The following is a 16,454-nucleotide window of genomic DNA, read 5'->3' as shown; positions in this document are numbered from 1 at the left end:
ATATTTTTAACATTTTTCGACACTTTTGTGGACAACCAGAATAATTATTTATTTCGGAATACTAATGTTGGTTCCCCAATGGTCCACCTTTGTCCGGTAAATTTCCGAGCCAGAGCATAAAAAAAGTATGCCAGCCCATCACAGAGCTTATGGTTGCTATATTTGGACTCAAGCCCTGGGTTAGGAAAGGCAAGCCTGATTCCAGTGCATCAGCTCCTGACAGACATGAGAGTGAGAGTGCAATGTGGCTTGGCTGTGACCTCTATCCCTCACCATCCCCTCACAAGAGTGCCCCAAAATTCACTGTCGAGGCACATATATGAATAATGTTCAGCTGGATGAAGCCCCGAAGTGACTTGGCACCTGTGCAATAATATTTTAGTGAAGAATAAGCATATTCAAGAAAGGAGGGGAAGAGAATCGGTTAGCAAGGTTAAGTCTTCTACCACTTTCCCATAAGTTAATAATGATACCCTGAGGTAACACTCCTTGCCATCTAGAATAAATCCTCTGTAGCACATTTCTTTGAGTCATGAAATGTGATGAGCTGTGTTGCAGTATCTTCTGTTTGTGATTTTTAGCAAAATCCCATTAAGTATAAAGCAGTGTTGGACGATGACAATATTCCCAATATTTTATCCTAGGTTCTGCGTGCTGGAGCCAATCAGCGACCTTTGACCCCAAATCAAAGCCAGCAAGGGCAACAAGCAGACAGTCTGGTAGCAGCTGCAGCTGTGAACTCAGCCTTAGCCTTTAGCCAGGGATTGGCCACTGGAATGCCAGGTAAAATATTGATTGCACATGCTGCACATATATGCATTAATTGGGGGCAGGGGTCAAGGTGGGTGGGTGGGTGGTGTGAATGGTTTGAAGAATACTTGTGCATTACGAGCAAGTTGATTGTTGACAATGGTAACGCTTTGTAAAGTTCAAAATGCTGAATTCTGGGAAGTAATTGATCAAGTTTTCTCACTTGCTGAAGGATTTATGATAGGAAATGTTGTGGAGCAAAATCCTGCCATGTGTGAATAAAATTATAACCAGTCCATTCATGAAAATTGCTTGGAACAGAATGCTTTTAAGCAGCAGAACTCCTATCGCACAAGTATTTAGTAACTTCTAAATTAAAGAAAACCGACTAGCTGAATTTTGATTAACACCTATTTAAACTCTTCGAATGCTGCAATTTCTGTGGAATTGTAAACCTGATTGCAGTCCCAGCCAGGATTGAATTCCAAGTGCTCATTTGGTTATTGTATAAACTGTTTGTGTTATTGGTGGATCTGCTGTCACTGTTGAAGCACAAGGTCAAAAAAGGAAGTGTAATCACAATTTGCAACTTTAGATGCGCAGAAATGTTGGTTAACACTAGCCAGCTCAGTGCAAGCTACCAGAGAGCACCAAAGATATTAGCAGTGATTAATTTTGCACTTAAAAGCAGTTTTCACGTAACATTGGAAGCTTTAAAAGTAAAACGCTCATGACAATATGTTAATTTTTGAATTTGTCTGGTATTGAGGACACACTTGTCCTCACTGAGAACATTTTTCAGTTATGAGAATGTGTACTCAAAATAACCCGAGCCAGACATTGTTAACGGTATGATGCTTTGAATAGTAGTACAAGCCTAAATACTAATTTCAGTAAAACGCAACACATTATAAATTCACGTGACCTGCATGTTTTTGCCACAGGCCTATTTTAATGGAGTATTATATTCCAAAATTTTAATCATATAATCAGTATTCATCTCCAAACGTATGTTTATGGGAGGGGTAATTTTCAGACTTGTTGGAAGACAAAGATTTGCAAGAGTTTGCAATCACATAGCACATATAACTTTAAAAAAAAATGTCACAAAGCATTTCACTGAGGTGTAGTCAAAGCTGTGGATGTTTAAAAAAAAAAAGGTTTATAGAAATGAAGGGGGAGGTGGGGAATTCCAAGAAGGAATTCCAGAGCATTGGGTCAAGTCGCCTGAAGGCACAGCTGTCATTGGTAGAGGGAGGGGTTTGCACTAAAGACCAGAATCAGTGAAATGGAGAGTCGTGTGGGGGAGTGGGTGCTGGGGAGCCGAAAGAGATAAGCAGGGACAGGGTCATGATGCAAAAAAAAAAACACCAGGAATAAGAAATTTTTGAGGTTTTGGGGTCCCAGGAGCCAATGAGGATAGTGGCAGCAGAGTTTCAGATTAACTGAAATATGGGAGCTTGGCCAGGAGAGTATTGGAATACTTGTATTCCCATCTGGAAATGTTGACAGCGCGGATGAGAGTTTCGGTAACAGATAGCGGGAGGCGAGTGATGTTAAGAGGTGGAGAAAGGAATATGGGAGGGCAGGGCTGGGTGCAAGTGAAGTTCAGCTTGTAGTCAAATACTTCAAGGTTGGCCTCACTTAAACTTCCATTTCTATCCATCCTGTAACAGTAACTCATTTTGTGAGCAGGCTAGTGACTGATAGGCAATTTGACTATAGGTGACTTCCAAGATGGGACTTGCCACCGATAGAGTCAGGAGCACCTAAAATTCTCCCACCACCCCCCCCAGCATTGGAGATATTGAGGTTTATTTTAGTTCCTTTGCCACAAGCCTAGAAAAAATCAACAAATTAACATAGAGCAGGGGATTGATCCTGTGATGTTTCTGGTATGTATGGTTGTCACACTCTGCACTTTAAATTTACCATCTGAGATACTGAAGACAAATAGACCTTTAATGAATGCTGAACTGTAAAGTGTTGATTACAAATTCTAAATGCCAGGCTGTTTCATATTACTGTATTTCCACTTTGGCATCTCTTCATAAATGCTTAAGTTAATATGTAGTATTATATACAATTAGGTATACCTAGACCACTCTTTTATTTCAGGTTATCAAGTCCTAGCTCCAGCTGCTTACTATGACCAGACTGGTGCCCTGGTCGTCAATACTGGAGCTCGGAATGGCCTAGGAGCTCCTGTAAGGCTTGTTGCTCCAGCACCTGTAATCATAAGTCCATCTGCAGCGCAGGCAGGTAAGGTTTGTCGGATTGAAAATTGGAAGGAAAACACTTCCATTTATAAGCCTATCAATTTTTGCTGTCTGTTGAAAACTGAACATTGTGTCATTTTAGATGCCAACTCCACGAATCTGTTTACACTGCAGGAGACGTTTCATTTCCATAAAATAATCTTTAGTTGTCTTCATATTAGTTATTTCTTTTACAGTGATGCTTTTGCAGTTAAAATCTTAAAATGGCTAAAGCACCGAAGGAGGCTGTAAAAAAATGTCCAAGCAGCACAATCAAGCACCTGTCTTCCAGATATTTCTTTTTATTTCCTAATGGCGATTTCATCCTGCCCTTCGATGAGGTTTCATGAAAAATGTGAAGGCCGATTGGCCCGTCCGCCAACTGCGTTCAATTGCGCTGTTAATGGGCTTAATTGTCAGCGGGCGCTCTTTTTGAGCGGGAAATTGTGCGCGATGACGTCAGTACGCTTGCCCAAAGTCATCTCACGTGAGTTTGCACCCGATCAGGTCGGGCACACGCCCGCCCGCAGAACGTAAAATTCAACCTCCTCCTCCTCCTAAGGAGAGCAACCCCCAGCTTCTCCAACAGCCCCATCTATCCACGTAACTGAAGCCCTTCCTTCCCCGAATCATTTTTTGTAAATATTTTTTGCACCCTGTCTGATAGCTTCTCATCCTTCCTAAAGTGCCAGCCAGACTTGGGGACACTGTTCCATTTGAGGCCAAACCAGTGTTTCGTAAAGTTTCATATACTTCCTTGCTTTTGTACTCTGTCACTAATTATAAAACTCAGGATTCCGTGTGGGCATTAACCACTTTCTCAGCCTGCCCTGCCCCTTCAATGGCTTGTGCACACAAAGCCCCGGGCCTTTGAGTTGCCGAAATTGGCAGCCCACCCGCCATATTTGAATAAATAATCAAGGGTCAGTTGGACTTGTTACCAAGTCAATAGACCCCGATAATCTTGCTGCCCACGCCATAAAACAATTGGTGTGGGCAGTTGGGTGGGGGAAAAAGTATTTTCAAAGGGCGGGAAGAGGGGTGGTGGGTTCTATCTACGGGGGCTGCCCTTTGTGGATCAGGGGGTGGACCCCTAAGATAGGACACCCCTCACTACCTCCCTACTGCATTAAACTCACCATCCATCCCCTTCCCTAAGCTGACCAAACCCTCCCTGCCCAAGACCCCAGACTTGCCTGACTCCAGGATCCATTGGCCACCTCCTTCCTCATTGTAATCCCGGCAGCACCCACTAATGTGCTCTTGGCACTGCCCATTGGCCGGCAGCTCACAAGGGTGGGATTTCATCCCCAGTGAGGGTTGGAAATGCCACACTGCCCCTATGTAGCCCACCCGTAGTGTGTTATGGCTGCAGGGCGGGCTGGTGTGGAGCAAGTTGGCTCCACGCCAAATTTGCTTCTGCTGGGGGGAGATGGGAGGGGAAGTCCCCTTAATATTCTGCCCCTGGAGTTTGGTGCAAGTACTTTAACCAAAGGTGCATTGTTCATTGCATCAGCTTTCGAATCCTGGAATGGCAAATTATGAACTTGAGTGTATCTGGTAATCGTGGAATGATATCTAGAACAATGAGTGCCAGATTACTGTAAAAATTAAAACCAATAGGAAGGGAAGCTCCACCCCTGCATAGCCTGGCCTACATATGACTCGAGTTCACACTGCATTCTTAACAAGTGATGCAATTGCTAGAAATAAGGTGACTTGGCCAGTATTATCCACAACTAAGAACATTTTTTTTAAAGTGACTCGATGAAACAAGCTGCAATGAAATTTGTTCAGTTTTAATGGTGTTGCAGCTCACCATAAAAGTTAATCAAGTGTTGCTCCATTTAATGGCCTCATTTAAATAATTGATTCCACTTTGTGATTAACGTGGATTTTAAGTGCTCTGAAAGTGTTCCCCTAAAATTCCAATCAAAAATTGAAGGATTCTTTTAATATCATTTTATATACTTTTATATATTCATATTGTGTTACTGCAACACTAAACATGCTGTAGAGCCTTGAGTGTTATTTCGCTAAACAACAAGAGTTAACAACAACCGATTCCCCCAGGCCCTTGTGGGAGCAGAGTGGGTCACATGTGGGTGCCCTTGTTGTGACATAATTGTAATAAGTTACTTTAAAGGGGGACTGTTGCTAGATGTGAATTCTTCAGTCGAATGAGGCCCTGGTCCCACACTCATCACAGTGATCTTGAGGATGTAGATAATCTTGACACACTTGGCAATCTTTCCACTCTTATTCATAATTCATTGTCTGTACGTGAAATAGCTGGCACTTCACTGGATTTTGCTTCCTGTTTCAACAGTTGCCGCAGCAGCAGCATCAGCAAACGGTACAGCTAGCGGCCTAGCAGGGACAGCAAATGGCTCCTTTCGCCCCATGGGCAGCCAGCAGCCTCAACAACAGCCACAGCAGCAGCCCACCAATAGTTTGGCCTCAAACTCATTCTATGGTAACAATTCCCTGTCGAGCACTTCACAAAGCAACTCGCTGTTCTCTCAGGGGTCTGGTCAGCCTGGCAGCACTTCCCTGGGCTTTGGAAGCACTAGTTCACTTGGGGCTACGCTTGGATCTACACTTGGAGGATTTGGATCAGCAGGTACATTTGTAATTGTAGGAATGCAATGTTAGTTGCACTTCAGTAATGGTGAAGCATTGAATGAGCTGTATTGAACTGAATCATCACATTTTCTTGCCAAGCACGTGTCTTCACATTTTGGCTGGCTGACATACCAAGACATTGTTTAATGACTAATTGCGCTCTTCGAATGTGCTTTGGAGCCAGAACTTTCATTTTTTTTCCCAGTTAAAATCATCTGCAAAAGATTCTAAAGTACCGTACCAGACAATAATCAGATTTCTGATTTTGATGCGTTCACTTGAAATAAAGGGTAATGGCATAAGTCTAGCAGGTTGCAACGTGATATATCGGTATCCTAATGCATGCAATGTATGATAACTAAAGCACTCATGCAGTCGTCAGTATTTCTGCCCTAATGTTTGCTCAAAAATGCCCTTTCTGGGCACAAGACAAGTTTGGAAAGATAATATCTGTGACTACTGAGTGCTTTCCACCATTTTAAGTAGATACAGCATAGAAATTGGGCACACCCACCATGATGCTTCACTGAAATCCTAGTGACAGCATTGGTCTTGCAGCAAGGTTAGAATAATTATAGAGAATGCGTTATATTTGTTTTGCAAAAATGTGTGCTACCTGTTACTTCAGAATGTACATGGACCATACTTGGTAGGTAGTGAAGTATCCTCCTGCTCTACAGACTATGATGTTGAAACAACATTTAATTTGTTATGCAGAGCTGTCCACATGAGGAAATTGATTGAGATTTCTGATCAAAAGAAAGAAGTAGTGCACCTAAGAGTTGGCATGCATCCAAATATATTAAATTTTCAAATGAAAATATGAGTTGATCTTTATCCCAAAGGCTTGGACAGGCCTGCAAATTTGTATGCACATGATTACTGTAGGTGATCAAAAGTAAACTTTTTTAAAAATTTTGTTTTTAAGTTGGAAGTTCTAACACCAGCAGCGGCTCACGAAGAGACTCCCTTACTGGTAGCTCTGACCTGTACAAGCGAACGACCAGCAGCCTTGCTCCCATTGGCCACAACTTTTACAATGGGCTGGGATTCTCATCCTCCCCTGGCCCAGTAGGGATGCCTCTTCCGAACCAGGGTCCCAGCCACTCGTTAACACCACCGCCATCATTATCATCACACGGATCATCATCGAGCCTTAACCTGGGTAAGAGGGGTGGGTAGCTCTCTTTTTACAGAGATTTTCTTTGTCACAATTTCTAGTTACGCCAGGAATCAAAACTGCCTTGAAAGAAAACAAAATGTCTGAAATATTACAAGGCCACAAAATATATCTTTTTATCAGCTGATTACTATGTGGTTTTCTAAATTGTTAGGCATAATTTTGAATCTCTTGACAAAAAGCAGGAAGGCTATTGAGGGAAAGCTTTCCACGAATATCAAGTTGGAATTACTAATGCATAGATAGTGTTTGACAAATCTTAACTGGTTGAGGTGTTTGCAATCCACTGGCGATGATGACACACTTGCCCTCACTGAGAGCTGTTACACACTGCTCATTTATGAGATTAATTTCTGTACTCATTAAGGGCTGAGCCAAGAAAGCACCTCATTATTTTAGCCTTGTATTTGTGTATGTGCCAATCACAGCCGTTAGTGTGAAATACTGTGCAGAGTTTTGCTTTTAATGTTGGTTGTGTCACATGATTTAAAAGCCTGTTGGCATCAAATCACATTAAACCCCTTGATTGGGATAAAATATATCTGCTGCTAATGTTGCACACAAATTAAGTGTTTTCCACACTTATCCAACAGCGCTTGTCTGTAAATTAACTCACTGGAGTTAACTGCAACTTTAAACAGCCACCCTTTTAAAAAGGAATGTAAAAGCTCTTTAAAAATGTAGTTTTTCTCTTGATTTTTTTTTTTGAACCAATATTAAAAGTATGTATTTCTAATGTCCTCATTGAGTGGTTCAAGTAATTCCAACCTGCTGATGTGTTTGTAATGACAGGCGGACTGACAAATGGAAGTGGAAGATTTATCTCTGCTGCCCCGGGAGCTGAAGCCAAGTATCGCAGTGTCAACAGTGCCTCCAGTCTGTTCAGTTCCAGCAGTCAGTTGTTTCCACCATCGCGTCTGCGTTATAGCATGTCAGATGTGATGCCGTCCGGGCGCAGCAGGTTACTAGAAGACTTCCGTAACAATCGGTATCCGAACCTTCAGCTGCGTGAAATTGCTGGCCACATCATGGAATTCTCTCAGGATCAACACGGTTCAAGGTGTGGCAAAATCACATAAATATAGCAAAGTACTTTAAGCAGGGGAAGAGTATTGATCCATCTTGTCCGCCAATGCAGAAGTGATGAATTAAGATTAAATATTGGCTTGCTGCTGACTTAGTTAAGACACTGGCTGTTGTTGAACTTGGATATACAAATCAGAAAAGGTCGATTTTGATTCCTAGTCTCATGATATTAGCCCAGGTAACAACTTGAGCACCACAGTTAGCCTTGGGGTTAAGGTAGAGCAAAATCAGCTAAGATTCCCATGCTTCATGATTATACAGTGTTTCCTGTTTGGTGAATGTTTGTAGATGTTGGCTGATAATAGGATTGGAGTCGAATCTGGCATTACTCACTTCCCAAAACGTCCAATAAGCTGCTAATGCTCACTGGGTTGAAGCAAAAGGCCTGAGGATTGCTGGCCCCCTTACACTTGTACCCTGGCAAGAATTAGCACTTTGGGAGAGGCATGAAGAAAATTTGCCAAAATGATGTATCCATCTCAGGAGAGTTAGTATTGGGAGAGGCAAGATAAGAGTGAACAAACTTGGATGTTTTGCTTTATTTGGAAAATTCTTATCTCTTTTATTATCTTTGACCCTTGTGATTGGACTTTTAAGTCATTTATTTTAGAATGTTCAGCCTGTGGCTTTTAATACCTTTCAGAAGTTTTCTTTTTATGCTGCAGATTAACTTCTAAAAATATTTATACAGTGTAACTGCTTAAACTGATGAATGCATGTCAAACTGATTGCTGAATGAGATTATTTAAATTGAGATGTCCAGCAAAATAAGGAAAACTAATCACTCATTTGGCAGTCTTGAACCTCAAAAAAGGATGGCTCATCTTAGTGGGCCAGTGATGTACTGTGCATGTTGGAATAAATACAAGTACTCTTTTGTAAGGAAGGTTCAGAATCTTTATCTTATTATCGTAATGCAATTGGCTACAAATAAACAAATTGGGCAAAATGTGTTTGACACTCCCCCAAAGCCATTGTGCAAAATAAAATTTTGCCAAGACATTGAGTTATATGCAGAAAAGCACAGAGCCACGTAACAAAACATTTCCTGTTGATTGGCATTTCACGGCTCACCCAGCACTCTTGGATTAGATGGAGCCTTTTTTTTATATTCGCTCTTGGGATGTGAACGTTGCTGGCTAGGCCAGTATTTATTGTCCATCTCTAATACACAGTAGTGGCTGTTAAGTTTGTAACTCATTCAGAGTGATGAGGTATGTTCATATAGAGAAAAACAAGGAGGGGGTTAAAATTCATGATGTAAACAGCATATATTAATAGAATCTGGCGCACAGGCAAGAGATGACTTCCTCTGCAAAGCAAGTGTTTACTTCTTTCTGTGTGGCAGAACATTAAATTTGCCTGAATACAGTGAAATTTTCCAGCTGTCGGTATAAAGTTTAAGCCGTATAATGTGGTCTGTTAACCCACTTGATGCATGCACCTCTGAGGAGAGGATAGGTTCAGCTGAGCCTACATGTCCTTAGATGTTCACTCCTGCTGACCTGGGGAGGTATTTCTGAGATGCCTTTTTTGTGGCGGTTTCTTCAGTTTCTGATTTGGACCACCAAAGGTTGGCAGAGCTAAGGCTGGAAAATGTGCCATACAGGGGATTGTAGGAATGGGCTCCACCTGGCTGCTGCTGGGAGGCGGGGCACGCTGAACATGCCTTGTACCTAGCCTGATTTTCATGCTTCAAGTCACTGCGAGTCTCTGAAGCAGTTCAAAACAACCAGGCGAGTTGGTATATGCTACAGAGCCTTTCATGTCACTTCCTCAAAATAATAATGAGCAGAAAGGTGCAGTTTTACCCATGTCACTGTGCACACCCTTAAAATACCTGTTGCCCGCAGGTTTATTCAACTTAAGTTGGAACGAGCTACTCCTGCTGAAAGACAACTGGTTTTTAATGAAATCCTACAGGCCGCCTATCAACTGATGGTGGATGTTTTTGGAAACTATGTAATTCAGAAATTCTTTGAGGTAAGTAGCAATTTTGATTTCTTTACACTCAACTGATAACATTTTTTTGTCAAAGCTAGGCAGGTTGTGTGGGATAAAAACAAGGCAAGGGGTGGGATCATGGCTTGTGTTTTACTTTGAATCACCAGCATCAGCGAAACAATGAAAACTTTTACTAATTAATGTCTAAATAAAAGAAATACACCGTAGAAATTTCTTGCTTGTGCTTTGGGATTCCCCTCTGTTGAACATAAGAACTAGGAGCAGGAGTCGGCAATTCAGCCCCTCGAGCCTGCCCCCCGCCTTTCATTACGATCATGGCTGATCTCATTTCAGCCTCAACTCCAATTTCCCGCCCTCTCCCCATAAACATTCAACCCGTTACTAATTAAAAATCTGTCTATCTCCTCCTCAAATTTATTCAGTGCCCCGGCATCCGCTGCACTCTGAGGTAGTGAATTCCACAGATTCACGGCCCTTTGAGAAAAATAATTCCTCCTCATCTCTGATTTAAATCCAACACCCCTTATCCTAAAACTACGGCCTCTCGTTCTAGAATGCCCCAGAAGGAGAAACATCCTTTCCACGTCTACTTAACATCTTATATACCTCAATTAGATCTCCTCTTATCCTTCTAAACTCTAGCGAGTATAGGCCTAAACTGCTCAATCTCTCCTCATAAGACAAGCCCCGCATCTCTGGAATCAATCTAGTGAACCTCCTCTGAACCGCCTCCAGTTCAACTACATCCTTCCTCAAGTAAGGGGACCAAAACTGTGCACAGTACTCCAGGTGCAGTCTCACCAATGCCTTGTACAGTTGCAACAACACTTCCCTATTTTTATACTCTATTCCTTTAGCAATAAATGCCACAATTCCATTTGCCTTCCTTATTACCTGCTGTACCTGCATACTAGCTTTCAGCGATTCATGCACAAGGACACCCAGATCCCTCTGCACTGAAGCATTCTGAAGTTTCTCTCCATTTAAAATAATAAATTGTCTTTTTATTCTTCCGACCAAAATGGATAACCTCACACTTATCATGTTAAACTCCTTCTGCCAAGTTTTGGCCCATTCACCTAACCTGTCCATATCCATTTGTAAATTTCTTATTTCCTCCTTGCAACTTAATTTCCCGCCTATTTTGGCGTCATCTGCAAATTTAGCTATATCCCTGATAGAAGCATCATTTGAAGCCTGATTTGAAGCACCAAATGAACATGTTGGGAATCTCTCTAACCTTTAGAATATATAATATAGAATGTCAACTCATTTCCCTTGCTCCCCCCACCCCCCTCCATTTTCTTCCCTATTTTTGACCCTTTTTGTTTTCTTGTACCCCAACCTAATCTCGATCCTGTTGATGTAAAGATATTCTCTAGCAGGAAAGCTGCTTCGTGATCAAGTGGATAGATTTCTTTTCCTTCCCCAGTTCGGATTTGAGGGGAAAAAAGTTGTAAAGTGACTTCTAAGACCTTGTGGCTGAAATCAGCAAATTTGTCACAATCTTTGTGGCTCAGCTGCAGAACAGCTATCATGGGAGCGTGGCAGATCTATCTATTTAAAAGAAAAAACTAGTCAGTGATGTTGTATCTGCTCATTGGCTGAAATGCAAGCTGATTTAAAAAAAAACGATCAAACCCCCAAGTCTGATCTGGCTTCACTCAGTCTTCTGAGGAGGTTTTCAAGAATTCAGGAGAAACGTCTTAACCCTGAGAACAGTAAGAATGTGAAACTTGCATATCAAATAGTATGGTTACAGAGAATGAATAGAAGGATAAGCAGGGTAAGGTTAGATGAAATATGGTGGAAGGAGGCTTGTGTGGAGCCTAAGATTGGCCTGTTTTGTGCTGTAAATTCTGGAAATGTTTGCCATGTAGATGGTCGTGTGGCTAAATTTGTTTCATAAAACTTGTGCTCCCTATTCTCTAGTTTGGAAGCTTGGATCAGAAGCTGGCGTTAGCTCAACGTATTCGTGGACATGTTCTCTCTTTGGCACTGCAGATGTATGGCTGTCGTGTGATACAGAAGGCTCTGGAATCTATTCCCCCAGACCAGCAGATCATTGTAAGATTGAATTTGGAACTTGAATGCATGATCCAAGTATTTATTTTTGGGCGTGTTACAGGAGGTCTCCCACTAGGCACATGCTGGAAACAAAAATATGGGAAAACTGCACGTTTTTCTGTCCATTAATTAGCCTGGGTGGAAAATCACAGAGCAATTTCTTGGGACCAAAATAAGAAATCCCCCCACCCCTGCATACAGTTCACTAAACTGAATCAGACAGCAATTTATTTTGTGATTCAAACTCCTCTGCTAGTTAGTCAAGATTAATATGTTCATTTCAAATATTGAAGTACTTTCCATTCAAGCATCTCTGTTTCCCTGTTTTGTAATTCAAGCAGGAAATCAGAGGGAGCTGTTGAACAGAAACATTAATTGTCTCAAATCCACACAACCCTACCTCGAGTAGGTCTGTTTCACTTACCCCCCTCTTTCCTCGCACCACCCCATAACCCTGGGTCACTTCTGATTTTCTTTCATTTGGGTATGCTAAGTGTTCTGTGTTTTTGTAATTATAGAATGGTAAAGTACAGAAGGAGGCCATTTGGTCCATCGAGTCTGCAAGTCGAATCTTTCGAAGAGCAATCCAGTTAGTCCCACTCTTTCCTCATCTACTGCACTTTTTTCTGTTACAAGTATTTACCCAATTTCCTTTCGAAGGCTACTATTGAATCTGTATTCACCACACTCTGAGGCAATGCATTCCAAATCCTAACCACTCATTGCATTAAAAAGTTTTCCTCATGTCACTTCTTTTGCCAGTTCTGCTCTTAAATCTGCTCTTCTGGTTATTGACCCTTCAGCCATTGGAAATAGTTTCTCTTTTATTTACTCTTATCTAAACCCTTCACGATTCTAAACACCTCTTGGCCTTCTCTTGCTGTAAGGAGGAAAAATTCCAGCTTCTCCAGTCTATCCATATAACCATAATTCTTCACCCCTGTGGAGCCATGCTGTTAACTCTGTACACTCCGCAGAGTCTTCACATCCTTCCATGCCCAGAAATGGACACAGCACTCAAGCTGGGGCTGAACTAGTGTTTTATATTGGTTTAGCATATCTTCCTGGTTTTTGTACTCTATACCTTTATTTATAAAACCCAGGATCCCAAATCTTTAATTGGCTTCTTTGTTAACTTATCCTGCTACCTTCAAAGATTTGTGCACAAACACAACCAGATCCCTCTTGCAACCTCTTCAGAGTTGTGCCATTTGGCTTGTCTTGGCCCTCCTCATTCTTGGTGCCAAAATGTATCACTTCATACTTTTCTGTACTGAATTTCATCTGCTATGTGTGCACCAGCCTGCCAATGTCCTCTTCTGTTACTAGAGTACACAGCATAGTATAGAGTGAAGTTTTTTGGGTCAGATATAAAAGGTAAATCCATTTTTGTCACTAGCTCCTTGGACCTCAAGTTGTTAGACACAGCTTGGTGTTCAGAATTAGGATTTATCCACCGAAGAGGCAATTGCTAAAATCCTCCACACAATAAGAAGGACTGAGTTGCCTGAATATCTATGTATATTGGTTTAACATATCTTCCTGGCTTTTGTACTCTGTGCCTCTATTTATATAAATATGGCTTGGGTGCTGCTGTTTGATCTCTGCTGGCCTATTTGGTTGAAGCATTTGCCCTTGCGTCTGAGCATCATTTTGGTGCCACAGTTGACATAGGCTAAGCATAAGAAAAAGCCAGCTAGGATTCTTGCTGCTGATTCATACATTACCCCCCCTCTAGAAAGGGAGCAAGTCTGGATATAGGTTGTTATGTGTGGCACAATTAAATAGCTTTCTAACAGCCTCTGTCCACTTTCACATGCAGAATAGCCACTTGGGTTCGACACTGAAGGATTTCAGTATCTGTGGAGCCATTCTCCAGCAAATGTCACTGAATTCCGACAAGGACTCTGAGGATGATTTTCCAATCTTCACTAGATACAGGGGAGGTACCGGAGAACTGGAGAAATGCAAACGTAGTTCCATTGTTTAAAAAGGATCAAAGGAAATGCCAAACAATTATAGGCCAGTTAGTCTTACATCGGTGGTGAGCAAATTAGTAGAATCAATCCTGAGAGATAGGATTAACTGTCATGTGGAAAGGCATGGACTAGTCAGGGATGGTCAGCATGGACTTGTTAAAGGAAGGTCTTGCCTCACAAATTTGATTGAATTCTTTGAGGAAGTGATGAGAAGGGTTGATGAAGGTAGTGTAGTGGATGTTGTATACATGGATTTTAGCAAGGCATTTGACAAGGTCCCACATGGCAGATTGGTCAGGAAAGTAAAAGCCCATGGGATTCAGGGTAATGTGGCAAACTGGATAAAAGGTTGGCTTTGTAACAGGAAACAAAGGGTAATGGTCACTGGATGCCCTTGCGAATGGAAAGTTGTCTCAAGTGGTGTTCCACAGGGCTTGGTGTTGGGACCCTTGCTGTTTGTGTTATATATTAACGATTTGGACGTGAACGTGGGGGGCACAATTGGGAAATTTTCAGGTGACAAAGATTGGACGAGTAGTGGATAGTGTAGAGGATAGCCATAATCTCCAAAACGATATAGATGGGTTGGTGGAGTGGGCAGTAAAGTGGCAGATGGATTTTAACATAGAGAAGTGTGAGGTCATACATTTAGGGAAGTAAAACAGTTACAGGGATTACACAATAAATGAGAATATACTAAGAGGGGTAGATGAAGTGAGAGATCTTGGCGTACAAGTACACAGGTCCCTGAAGGTAGCAGTTCAAGTAGACAAGGTTGTAAAGAAGGCATATGGAATGCTCTCCTTCATTGGCAGAGGTATAGAATATAAAAGTAAGGATATAATGTTGGAATTGTATAAAACACTGGTGAGGCCACAACTGGAGTATTGTGTGCAGTTCTGGTCACCACATTACAGGAAGGACGTAATTGCTCTGGAGAGAGTGCAGAGGAGGTTTACAAGAATGTTGCCAGGATTAGAAAAGTGTAGCTAGGAAGAGAAATTGGATAGGCTGGGGTTATTTTCCTTAGAACAAAGAAGGCTGAGAGGTGACTTGATTGAGGTGTACAAAATTATGAGGGGAATAGATAGAGTGGTCGGTATAAAATTGTTTCCCTTGGTGGAGAATCCTAGAATCAGGGGACATAGATTCAAGATAAGTGGCAGAAGGTGTAGGGGGGACATGAAGAACTTTTTTACGCAGAGGGTAGTGGGTGTCTGGAATTCGCTGCACAAGTTGGTGGTAGAGGCAGAAACTCTAAACTCTTTTAAAAAGCACCTGGATCTGCACCTAAAGTGCTGTCAGCTGCAGGGCTATGGGCCGGATGCAGGAAGCTGGGATTAGAAAGGGCACCTGGGTGTCCTCGGGCTGGCATGGACAAGATGGGGCCGAATGGCCTCCTTCTGTGCTGTAACTTTTCTATGGTTCTAAGGAAGGAAAATGGTTATGGCAAATTAAAAGAAAAATTCCAAAATAACATAAATGTATTCCAACATTCCTATCCAAAAGAATTAAAGTAGGCTTGCATTGGATCTGGTAGCTGAGAAATCTAGCCTTTATTTAGGTGTTCTGAACTCCTATATCTGGATTCAGCTACTTTTCAAACATTTATTATGACAATATATATATAGTCACAGAAGAACCTCAACATTTCTCTTATGTATTGCTCCATTCATTTGACATCCAATGTATAGTTATCTAAATACACTCTTGATTGTCTAACAACAGCACTCTTTAACCTAATTGTCAAGCTTCCTTGAGTCAGAACAGAGGAGCTAGACTTTCCTAACTTCTGAGCAGCTGCTTCTCAGAAATTACTGCCTCACTATCATAGTTGTCTATCACTTACCCGGTAAGCATGAGTCAGCAGTAAGCTTTTGCAAAAAGAAGTAAGAATGAGATCAAATCATCTGTGCAGCAAATAAACTTATTTCTGAGCTGTTATTATTTCTAACCTGCTACTTTAACCTCCATTCTTTGTGATTCCTGGTTATCCATTCTGTTTCCCATGCTGGATGCAGGAACTTGGTTTCTTTTGATACAGCAAGAACTTCCATTTATATAACACCTTTAACACAGTGTGGACCCCCAAGGCACTTCACAGGAGCAATATAAAACAAAATTTGGCCACATGAAGTATTAGGACAGGTGACCAAAAGCTTGGTCAAAGAGGTAGGTTTTAAGGAGTGTCTAAAATGAGGAAAGAGAGAGGTAGAGAGATTTAGGGAGTTTAATTCCAGAGCTTAGGGCCTCGGCAATTGAAACCTCAGCTGCCAGTATAGCAGTTCCATATATCAGATGGCTCTTGGTTCAGTCAGTTTTTCCTTGTAATCCCGTTTTGCTTTGGGCTATTAGTGCCAAAGTATGTATATACTTTACAATGCCTGGGATGAATCACTGTCTTGTATTTCCATCATGTGGACTTGCATGAGTTCTCATTGATTACCACTTCCTAGTTTAATTCTTCTTCCCCTTGGCTCCTGAAAGTGTAATTCTTTGTACTGTGTGCACACAGCCACTGTTCCATTACCACTTCCACATGCC

At 41.7% G+C, this 16,454-nt stretch overlaps 1 protein-coding gene and 2 non-coding genes across 14 annotated transcripts in view; all 3 read left to right on the top strand.

The window, feature by feature from the left end:
- The window catches only part of pum1 (pumilio RNA-binding family member 1), a 95,580-nt gene that overhangs the window by 60,553 nt on the left and 18,573 nt on the right, over positions 1-16,454 (top strand). For 7 of the 12 annotated variants that reach the window (XM_078567396.1, XM_078567397.1, XM_078567395.1 and 4 more), the window contains 7 exons: positions 645-783; positions 2,869-3,012; positions 5,338-5,631; positions 6,562-6,807; positions 7,606-7,873; positions 9,753-9,882; positions 11,797-11,931. In XM_078567396.1, the coding sequence (XP_078423522.1) occupies positions 645-783; positions 2,869-3,012; positions 5,338-5,631; positions 6,562-6,807; positions 7,606-7,873; positions 9,753-9,882; positions 11,797-11,931 (1,356 nt within the window). The remainder of the gene's footprint in view (positions 1-644; positions 784-2,868; positions 3,013-5,337; positions 5,632-6,561; positions 6,808-7,605; positions 7,874-9,752; positions 9,883-11,796; positions 11,932-16,454) is intronic. The other 5 variants (XM_078567398.1, XM_078567400.1, XM_078567394.1 and 2 more) reach the window with 1 other exon arrangement.
- LOC144696173 (small nucleolar RNA SNORD103/SNORD85) lies at positions 1,508-1,588 on the top strand. Its single transcript, XR_013580090.1, has one exon. It is a non-coding gene; the product is annotated as a small nucleolar RNA SNORD103/SNORD85 (small nucleolar RNA).
- On the top strand, positions 7,099-7,192 carry LOC144696175 (small nucleolar RNA SNORD103/SNORD85). Its single transcript, XR_013580092.1, has one exon. It is a non-coding gene; the product is annotated as a small nucleolar RNA SNORD103/SNORD85 (small nucleolar RNA).

This window comes from Cetorhinus maximus, chromosome 21 (assembly GCF_964194155.1).
Source record: "Cetorhinus maximus chromosome 21, sCetMax3.hap1.1, whole genome shotgun sequence".
NCBI lineage: Eukaryota > Metazoa > Chordata > Chondrichthyes > Lamniformes > Cetorhinidae > Cetorhinus > Cetorhinus maximus.
This window is presented reverse-complemented; position numbering and strand designations above follow the sequence as displayed.